The sequence below is a fragment of the Cebus imitator genome, unplaced genomic scaffold (assembly GCF_001604975.1).
Source record: "Cebus imitator isolate Cc_AM_T3 unplaced genomic scaffold, Cebus_imitator-1.0 Scaffold318, whole genome shotgun sequence".
Classification (NCBI taxonomy): Eukaryota; Metazoa; Chordata; class Mammalia; order Primates; family Cebidae; genus Cebus; species Cebus imitator.
This window is the reverse complement of record NW_016107633.1, coordinates 559,795-570,000: the sequence shown is the minus strand read 5'-3', so window position 1 is coordinate 570,000 and position 10,206 is coordinate 559,795. Positions and strand designations below refer to the sequence as shown.

At 54.6% G+C, this 10,206-nt stretch overlaps 1 protein-coding gene across 3 annotated transcripts in view; it reads left to right on the top strand.

Annotated features, from left to right (window-relative positions):
* Positions 1 to 10,035, top strand: part of HPN (hepsin) — a 20,832-nt gene extending 10,797 nt beyond the window's left edge. For all 3 annotated transcript variants that reach the window (XM_017504199.2, XM_017504201.2, XM_017504198.2), the window contains exons 5-13: positions 6,023 to 6,152; positions 6,224 to 6,346; positions 6,477 to 6,517; positions 6,693 to 6,858; positions 6,972 to 7,162; positions 8,717 to 8,812; positions 9,002 to 9,144; positions 9,330 to 9,494; positions 9,711 to 10,035. In XM_017504199.2, coding sequence (XP_017359688.2) covers positions 6,023 to 6,152; positions 6,224 to 6,346; positions 6,477 to 6,517; positions 6,693 to 6,858; positions 6,972 to 7,162; positions 8,717 to 8,812; positions 9,002 to 9,144; positions 9,330 to 9,494; positions 9,711 to 9,749 — 1,094 coding nt within the window. In that variant the 3' untranslated portion in view covers positions 9,750 to 10,035. The remainder of the gene's footprint in view (positions 1 to 6,022; positions 6,153 to 6,223; positions 6,347 to 6,476; positions 6,518 to 6,692; positions 6,859 to 6,971; positions 7,163 to 8,716; positions 8,813 to 9,001; positions 9,145 to 9,329; positions 9,495 to 9,710) is intronic.
* Positions 10,036 to 10,206: the final 171 nt, after the last annotated feature.

Sequence of the window (10,206 nt, the reverse complement as noted above, 5' to 3'; positions counted from 1 at the left end):
AAAAAAAAAAACAAACCAGAAAAAAATCCATCCAGCCCTTGGCTCTTAGCCAGCACAGTAAACATTGGCTTTTGCTTCTCACTCTTGAAATTCTTTCTTGAAATTTCTTGAGCAAGACCTTCCTGGACTTCCAGACTCTGTGGCCTATGGCTATGTCCCTGCCACCCCAGTCAAACCCTCCTCACTCACTTTGAATGATTTACTTCTGGCAAACTCCAGGAGGGCAGGGACCTTTTGTTGATTGGCCAGACAGGGCCCAGCACACAGTAGGTGCTCAGGAAATCCTTGAGTTATGAATGCACCCAGAGCCAAAATGCTGAAATGAACTAGGGAGTCATGGGCCTGCAGCTGGAAAAGCGCTAGGTCACCACTCACACCAGGCGCTGGCCGGTGCCATGGCCCTGCCCTGCGGTGGTGCTTGGGTTTGTGTTTTCTTTTCTTTTTTCTTTTTGAGATGGAGTCTTGCTCTGTCACCCAGGCTGGAGTGCAGTGGTGCCATCTCAGCTCACTGCAACCTCCACCTCCCAGGTTCAAGCAATTCTTCTGCCTCAGCCTCCCAAGTAGCTGTGCTTACAGGTGTGCACCACCACACCCAGCTAATTTTTGTATTTTTAGTAGAGATGGGTTTTCACCAAGTTGGCCAGGCTGGTCTTGAACTCCTGACCTTGTGATCCGTCTGCCTCGGCCTCCCAAAGTGCTGGGATGACGGGCGTGAGCCACCGCGCCCGGCCGGTACTTTGGTTTTTCAGCAACTCAGGGAAATGATGAAACAAACAAACAAAAACAACCCCAAGATCGTATCCCCACCTCGGGTTTTTTTCACGCTTCTAAATATACCCAACAACTTGGCAGGCACACCAGGTGACCCAGAACTTCCTTTTTGTGTTGCTTGAAATGACAGGAACAAGAATAAAGAATTTAAAAGTGAGAAACAGCAGCAGAGAGTGTGGCTTTAAAAATAGCCAGAGGGGACATTTGATGTTCTCTCCCCACTCCCGTCTCCCCCAACACACATCCATAAAGTGATTCCTTCCCCCTAAAACCTCACACTTTCTGGAAATCACAGTCCAGAGCAGTGAACAGTCATTTTAAAATAAGAATCCACCCATCTCCCTGCCCCAGCTGGTGTTTCCAACTCCAAGCCTTGGCTTTAGAATTCATGGGGTGATGAGGACCCCCCAACTAGAGGCGCCAGGCATTCCCTGCCCTAACCCCAGAGCAGGAGGTCATAATTAAGGCAGGCCAGGTGTGCGGTGACACCCTGTAATCCCAGCACTTTGGGAGACCCAGATGGGCAGATTGCTTGAGGTCAGGAGACCAGCCTGGCCAACATGGCAAAACCCCATCTCTCCTAAAAATACAAAAGTTAGCCAGGTGTGGTGTCGGGCGCTTGTAATCTCAGCTACGTGAGAGGCTGAGGCACGAGAATCGCTTGAACCCAGGAGGCAGAGGTTGCAGTACAGCCTGGGAGACAGAGCAAGACTCCAACTCAAAACAAACTTAAAATAAAATAAAGATAAAATAAGAATCCACCCCCCTCCCCGCCCCAGTTGGTGTTTCAAACCCCAAGCCTTGGCCCTGGAATTTGTGGGGTGATGAGGACGCCCCAGCCAGAGGTGCCAGGCATTTCCTGCCCCAACCCCAGAGCAGGAGGCCATAATTAAGGCAGGCCAGCCTTAATTATGTGGGCTTTTTTGGTCCTGGCCATGGATGAGCACATTCAGCACGCAGAAGGGAAAGGGTTTGTATGAGGCCCACAGAGGGAACAGGGAATGTGCAGGTCTGGGTTCAAGTCCTAGTTTTGCTGGATAGCCGCGTGCCCCTGGGCAAGTTTATTCCTCTGAGGCTCAGTTTTCCCATCTGTAAGATGGGCATAGAAGTGGTCACTATCAACCAGGCACGGTTGCTCACGCCTATAATCCCAGCACTTAGGGAGGCCGAGACAGGTGGGTCACCTGAGGCCAGGAGTTTGAAACCAGCCTGGCCAACATGGTGAAACCCCATCTCTATTAAGAACACAAAAGTTAGCTGGGCCTGGTGGTGGGTGCCTGTAGTCCCCGCTACTTGGGAGGCTGAGGCAGGAGAATCACTTGAACCTGGGATGTCGAGGTTGCGGTGAGCCAAGATCATGCCATTGCACTCCAGCCTGGGCAATAAGAGCCAAAATAAATAAATGAATAAATAAAAGTGGGGGGTTGGGAGGAAGGAGGAAAGGAAAGAGGACAAAGAGGGTCACAGCTGATCTGCCCCCTCCCCACCGTCCCATCTCTGCTAGCATCAGCCCCATCTTTTCAGGCTCAGGCCAAACCCCTCAGTGACCCCCCCAGTTCCTCCACAGTCACCCGTGAATCAGATCTCGCAGGAAGCCTTGTCAGCTCCACCTCCAGAACCGCTCCAGAATCTGAACTCTTCACCCACACTGCCCCCACCCTGCTGCAGCCCCTTTCCCCTCTCATCTGGACACCGTAGAGCCTCCTCCCTGGCCTCCCTGCCCCCATCCCTGCCCCCACAATCATATCCCATGAAGGGGATTTGACTCACTCACTTAACCAGCAATTCTGGAGGGTCTTCAAACCTGGCTGTGGCAGGGGATTTAAAGGATGGGGACCGGCACGGTGGCTCATGCTGGTTCCCCACTCGCAGCCAAAGGGAGCTGGTGAGTCAGATCAGGGCCCTGCACCTCACTCCAGGCACCAGCAAAGCCCTGACTTTTTTTTTTTTCTTGAGATGGAGTCTCACTCGTTGCCCAGGCTGGAGCGCAATCGCACCATTCCGCTCACCGCAACCTCCGCCTCCCAGGTTCAAGCGATTCTCCTGCCTCAGCCTCCTGAGTAGCTGGGATTACAGGTGTGCGCCACCACGCCCGGCCTTGGGGGTTTCTCCACGTTGGTCAGGTTGGTCTTGAAATCTTGACCTCAGGTGATCCACCCGACTCAGCCTCCCAAAATGCTGGGATTGGAGGCATAAGCCACCAAGCCAGGCCAGATGTTGCTCTATTTCTGGCTCCCACCTCGTCTCCCCATCCCTGGCTCACTCTGCTCTGGCCTCCTGCCGTTCCTAAAGCACTTCCTCCCCATCCCCCGCACCAGCCGTGGGATCTTTGCACCTGCAAGTCCCTGTGCCGCCCTGCCCCTCTCTCACACACCTGACACTGTCTCACCTCCTGCAGGTCTCTGTTCCTGCACCACCTTCCCAGGGACACTCTCCTGGCACTGACTGAAAAGTGCAACCTCACCCGCCCCCCATGCCGGCACTCCCCTCCCTCGGTGGCATTTTATTTTTCTCCGTGGCCCTTTCCTATCTTGTGACACACAATATATCCCACTTATTTGTCCCGTTCATGATCTGTCTCACCTACTGGGCTTTGAGCTCCACAGGGGTCGGGGTTTTTGTCTGATTCGTTCATTGCAGTGGTGATTTGGTCATTGCCTAAAATAGACCCTGGCAGGTACAAAGTGTTCATTAAATAGAAATCAATACCCGAGGGGCTGTGACCTGACTTAGATGCTAACAGGTTCCTCTGAGGCGTGCGGGGAGCAGACTGAGGTTCTCACCGCAAACCGCCCCCAATCAGCCCCAGACATGAACGGTCTCCTGGAGCTCCCTCTAGCCTTCCCTTGTATCCCAGCCCTACCTCATGTCACAGTTTGTAATGATGTGTTTGGCTGGGTGACATTTTTATGGCCATCTGTCTCCCTATCGCCCATAATGTGGTTTGCTGAAAGCAAAGCCCAGGGCTTCCTCGGTCATCTCTGTGTCTCCAGCATCACCCCTCACTGGGCATGGAGTACATGTCCAGTTAACGCCTGCTGAGTGAATGAATGAATACTCCATCCTCTGCTTGGAGAATTATGCTCTTTAGCATATTCAAGGCTCTGACAAGTCCTGAAGAAAAAATCCTTTTTCCTCCCTCCCTCCCTCCCTCCCTTCCTTCTCCTCCTTCCTTCCCTCCCTCCCTCCCTCTCTTTCTTTCTCTCTCTCCTTCTTTCCTTCCTTCTTCCTTCCCTTCTCCTCCTCATCATTGCTTTCTTGCTCTCTCTCTTTCCTTCCCTCCCTTCTTCCCTCCCTCCCTCCCTTCTTCCCTCCCTCCCTCCTTTCCTTCCCTCCCTCCCTTCCTTCCTCCTTTCTTTCTGACTATAGGATATCAATTAGCAATCTGGCAGTAGTCAAGGTTGGCAATCTGGTGTATTAGTCAAGGGTCTTCAGTCTATAAGAGACAAAAGTTAAAAACAAACTGGTTAAAAACAAAAGGGGACATGATGAGCTCACTTAACTCACAATCACAGAGGTTCTTTAAGCCTGGCTGCATCAAGGGGCTTTAAAATGTTATCAGATGGGGGCCAGGCGAGGTGGTTCACACCTGTAATCCCAGAAATTTGAGAGGCTGAGGCGGGTGGATCACCTGAGGTCAGGAGTTCGAGACCAGCCTGATCAACATGGAGAAACCCCTGTCTCTACTAAAAAGACAAAAAATTAGCCAGGCGTGGTGGCGGATGCCTGTAATCCCAGCTACTTTGGGAGGCTGTGGCAGGAGGATCGCTTCAACCCAGGATGCGGAGATTGCCGTGAGCCGAGATCGGGCCATTGCACTCCAGTCTGGACAGCAGTGAGACTCTGTCTCAAAAATAAATAAATAAATATAAAAATAAATACACGTTTTAAAAAATAGAAACCCCTCTGGAAGGAGAGTGAATCTGTTTGCTATAATAGCAATAATACTCCATATAGCTATGGTAAAGTTCATATGAAGAAACCAGGCTGCGATGTGCAGACTGGCAGTACCTGTGTTCTTCTATTTTTCCTACGCTGTCTCTGTGCACATAAAGTGAGAGGTCTTTTTGTATGAGTTAAGAGTGCGGCCAAAGACAAATGGAAAAAGACGGAATGACAAAAGTGCTAATAAACAGCTTCAGAAAATAAACAGCTCCACAAAAAATCAAATGATGAAATGTTATCAGGAATCTCTTGGGTCTCCTCCGTGTTAGCTTACTTTTTCCCTTAGAGGGTGAGCATGACCCTTGACAGATCCACCCTCATGTGCTGGATTCTCTTGGGAACTTGGTTAAACCTTTTTTTTTTTTCCTTCCCAAATGTCCAAGTCACCTTCCAGACCTGCAGCTCCTGAGCAGCTGGCTTAGGGTTCTAGTGGAGAGCGAAGGTCCCCTGGTTGCCTGAGTGTCCGGCCACTGCCCTGGGGCTGCTGTTCACTGGTCCAACCTGAGTCCTTGAGGCTGGCAGAGTGCCATGGCACACGCCTGTAGTCCCAGCATTTTAGGAGGCTGAGGCGGGAGGATCGCTTGAGCCCAGGAGTTTGAGACCAGCCTGGGCCACATGGCAAGACCCGCCTCTACAAAAAAAAAAAAAAAAACAAAAAAAAAAAATTAGCCAGGTGTGGTGGTGCAAGCCTGTGGTCCCAGCTACTTGGGAGGCTGAGGGGGGAGGATTGCTTGAGTCTGGGAGGTCAAAGCTGCAGTATGCCAAGATCACACCACTGCACTCCAGCCTGGGCAACAGAGTGAGACCCTGTCTTTAAAAAAATAAAATAAAAGGCCAGGCGTGGTGGCTTCCGCCTGTAATCTCAGCACTTTGAGAGGCCGAGGCAGGTGGATCGTGACGTCAGGAGTTGGACACCGGCCTGGCCAACATGGTGAAACCCCGTCTCTACTAAAGATACAAAAATTAGCTGGGTATGGTGGTGCGCTCCTGTAATCCCAGCTATTCGGGAGGCTGAGGCAGAAGAAACGCTTGAACCCAGGAGCCAAAGGTTGCAGTGAGCCAAGATCGTGCCATTGCACTCCAGCCTGGGCTACAGGGTGAGACTACGTCTCAAAAAAGACAAAAAAAAAGGCCTTGAGTCATGATTCCAGGTGCAATCACAGATGTGGGGGTTGCAGCCCTCTGACAGGCTGGGGTTCAGGTCTAAACCTTGGCTGCAGCACAGGCCAGGAGGGGCTCTGGTGGGAGAGGCTTGAAGGGAGCCTTGCTGTGGGACCCAGGCGCCCTGGGCCCTGTCACCCTGCAGTGCAGGTCAGCCCGGCGGACGCTCGGCTCACGGTCTTTGACAAGACAGAAGGGACGTGGCGGCTGCTGTGCTCCTCACGCTCCAACGCCAGGGTGGCCGGGCTCAGCTGCGAGGAGATGGGCTTCCTCAGGTACTGGGGGCACTTGGAGGGGTGGGAGCCGGGAGGGGCGGGGGAGCAGGCCTGACCCCTGCCCTGCCCAGGGCACTGGCCCACTCCGAGCTGGATGTGCGAACGGCGGGCGCCAACGGCACCTCGGGCTTCTTCTGCGTGGACGAGGGGAGGCTGCCCCACACCCAGAGGCTGCTGGAGGTCATCTCCGTGTGGTGAGGGGGGCAGCGGGCAGGCGGGGCAACACCCTGGGCCCCCAAGGCACTCCCTCTCCCCATTTTTCTTCCCTCCGTCTTAATTGGTCTCTTTCCTTTCTTTCTGTGTCTCCATCTCTGCCTCTCCCAGTGACTGTCCCAGGGGCCGTTTCTTGACCACCATCTGCCAAGGTGAGAACCCAAAACTCAGAACCCTCTCCTTTAAACCCTTGGGGAGGCCACGTCCCCTCAAGCGTCCAGGGTGGAGCCGTGTCCTTTCAGACCCCCTAGGTCAGGGCCAAGCCTGGGTTCTGGGGGCCTGGACTCCAGCCCCCTGTTGCCGCCCCGGCTGTCCCCCGTCCCACAGACTGTGGCCGCAGGAAGCTGCCGGTGGACCGCATCGTGGGAGGCCGGGACACCAGCCTGGGCCGGTGGCCGTGGCAAGTCAGTCTTCGCTATGATGGAGCACACCTCTGTGGGGGGTCCCTGCTCTCCGGGGACTGGGTGCTGACAGCTGCCCACTGCTTCCCAGAGTGAGTGCCCCCCACGGCGCTGAAGAAGGAGAGGCAGAGGAGTGGAGAGGTGGTGGGGAGGGGGGTGGATGGTGCCCAGGCAGGCCACTACCCTCCACCCCTTTCCCTGGTAGGCGGAACCGGGTCCTGTCCCGATGGCGAGTGTTTGCCGGTGCTGTGGCCCAGGCCTCTCCCCACGGCCTGCAGCTGGGGGTGCAGGCTGTGATCTACCACGGGGGCTATCTTCCCTTTCGGGACCCCAACAGCGAAGAGAACAGCAACGACATTGCCCTGGTCCACCTCTCCAGTCCCCTGCCCCTCACGGGTAAGTCTGAGGCCAGGAGGACAGAGGAGGGGACCAGGAGCACAGGGGAATCAACTTACGGTTCGGTCATCCCTGGCAATAGTGGGGAATGATCTTGAGGGAGCAACAGTGCGCCTTAACTATCAATGATCAGTGCAGCCAGTCGGGAAAACTGGCCGGCATTTCCCCAAGAAGCAAACATCAGGTTACCAATGGACTCAACACTTCCACTCCTAGGGTCGGGGGTAACTAACATACCCCAGACAGATGAAAAGTGCGTACGCACCAAAGCTCGTATGTCAGTGTTCATAGCAGCATTTTTCATAAGGGCCCAAAGATGGAAGCAGCCCAAGTGTGTTCCATCGGACAAATGGATTAAGAAAATGTGGGATATTGGCCGGGTGCGGTGGCTCACGCCTGTAATCCTCGAACTTTGGGAGACCGAGGCTGGGGGTCCTCTTACCGCCATGGTTAAGAACATGGCGAGGCACAGTGGCTCACACCTGTAATACCAGTGCTTTGGGAGGCTGAGGCAGGAGGATTGCTTGAGCCTAGGAGGTCGAGGCTGCAGTGAACCATGTTCCTGCCACTGCACTCTGGCCTGGGTGACACTGCAGGCTTGGAAAGGGAAACAAGCTGTATTAAACAGACTTGTTTGAAACTTTGGGCATGTGACTTGACCTCTTTTTTTTTGAAACGGAGTTTCATTCTTGTTACCCAGGCTGGTGTGCAATGGCGCGATCTCGGCTCACCACAACCTCCGCCTCCTGGGTTCAGGCAATTCTCCTGCCTCAGCCTCCTGAGTAGCTGGGATTACAGGCACGCGCCACCAAGCCCAGCCAATGTTTTGTATTTTTAGTAGAGACGGGGTTTCACCATGTTGACCAGGATGGTCTCGATCTCTTGACCTCGTGATCCACCCGCCTCGGCCTCCCAAAGTGCTAGGATTATAGGCGTGAGCCACCGTGCCTGGCCATGACTTGACCTGTTTTTCCCCCTCTGTAAAATGGGATAATATAGACCTTACCTCTCTGGGCTGATGGAATATTAAAGAAAATGGTGCAGGAAAGTGCCTAGCACGCAGTGAGCTCTTGGTAGATGGAGACTTCTGCTGTGGTGTTTTGTTGGTGGTGGTGGTGGTTTTTTTTTTTTTTTTTTTTTTTTTTTTAAGACACAGTCTCGCTCTGTTGCCCAGACTGGAATGCAATTGCACCATCTCAGCTCACTGTAACCTCCACCTGTTGGGTTCAAGCGATTCTCCTGCCTCAGCCTCCCAAGTAGCTGGGATTACAGGTGCATGCCACTGTGCCCAGCTAAATTTTGTAATTTTAGTAGAGACGGGGTTTCACCATGTTGGCCAGGCTGGTCTCAAACTCCTGACCTCAAGTGATCCTCCCGTCTCAGCCTCCTATAATCCTGCTGGAATTACAGGCGTGAGCCACCGTGCACGGCCTGTTGAGGTTGTTTTAAAAGGACAGAGGGCGGGTGTGTTGGGGCCGTGGCAGCAGCTGGACAGAGGTTGGTACAGGGTGGGGCAGGCCAGCAGGGACTGGACCTGCATGGTCTCTCTCACAGAATACATCCAGCCTGTGTGCCTCCCAGCTGCTGGCCAGGCCCTGGTGGATGGCAAGATCTGCACTGTGACGGGCTGGGGCAACACGCAGTACTACGGTGAGTCCTGTCCTCTGCCTCTGATGCCGCCGTTTGGGAGACTGAACTGGGCTGGGGACAGGCAGTCTGGCTGGTTGGATGAGTCTTGACCATGAGGAGTAGGGACGCTGAGGCGCATGGGGGGGCACCAGGAGGGAAGAGGGTGTGCACACTCCCCAGTTCTGGCTAGCCTTGCCCGCACGCCCCCAGGCCAACAGGCCGGGGTACTCCAGGAGGCTCGAGTCCCCATCATCAGCAATGATGTCTGCAACGGGGCTGACTTCTATGGAAACCAGATCAAGCCCAAGATGTTCTGTGCTGGCTACCCGGAGGGTGGCATTGATGCCTGCCAGGTGAGAGACTGTATGGGGGCAGCCCCCCCACCACTGCCACCCCAGGGATGGAGATGCAGGGGAGTGGGTGGTCGGGCTCCCTATGTAAAAGCCTGAGGGCTCTGGAGCCACCACCCACGGTCATCCCAGGGGGCCTCCTGGCCGGCCACCTTGGCCTCCAGCCAGGCCTCCCCGTCCCCTCCCAGGGCGACAGTGGTGGTCCCTTTGTGTGTGAGGACAGCATCTCTCGGACACCACGTTGGCGGCTGTGTGGCATCGTGAGCTGGGGCACTGGCTGCGCCCTGGCCCAGAAGCCAGGCGTCTATACCAAAGTCAGTGACTTCCGGGAGTGGATCTTCCAGGCCATAAAGGTGAAAGTTGGGCCCAGATGGGAGCCAGGGTGGGGATGTTTGGGCCTCTAACCAGGGAAGGGAGGCAGAGATCTGTTTTAGGAGACCTACGCTTAGGCCTAGAAGAGGGGCCCCCTGGGGAGCAGATGGACTTCAAAGGGCTCCTGGGGAGGGGAGGCCAGTGGTGGGACGTGGAAGCCTCTCAGACCTCGGGAGCCCCCATCTGTCTTTCCCCAGACTCACTCCGAAGCCGGCGGCATGGTGACCCAGCTCTGACTGGTGGCTTCTCGCTGCGCAGCCTCCAGTGCCCGAGGTGATCTCAGTGGTGGGATCCACGCTGGGCCTAGGATGGGACGTTTTTCTTCTTGGAACCTGTCCCCAGGTCCAAGGATACCCTCCCTCCAGGGTCCTTTCTTCCACAGTAGCGGGCCCACTCAGCCCTGAGACCACCCAACCTCACCCTCCTGACCCCCATGTAAATATTGTTCTGCTGGCTGGGACTCCTGTCTAGGTGCCCCTGATGACAGGATGCTCTTTAAATAATAAAGATGGTTTTGATTAATGCGGCCTCCGAGCTTACAAACGTACACAGCAATCTGGACATTTTGTGGGGAGGGAGGGGAAGAATTAGGACCTGGAGCAAATTGGGCAGAGTGCGTGGGTCCCTCAGTTCTCACTGACTTTAGAAATAAGATTTTGGCCAGGCGCGGTGGCTCACCCCTGTAATCCCAGC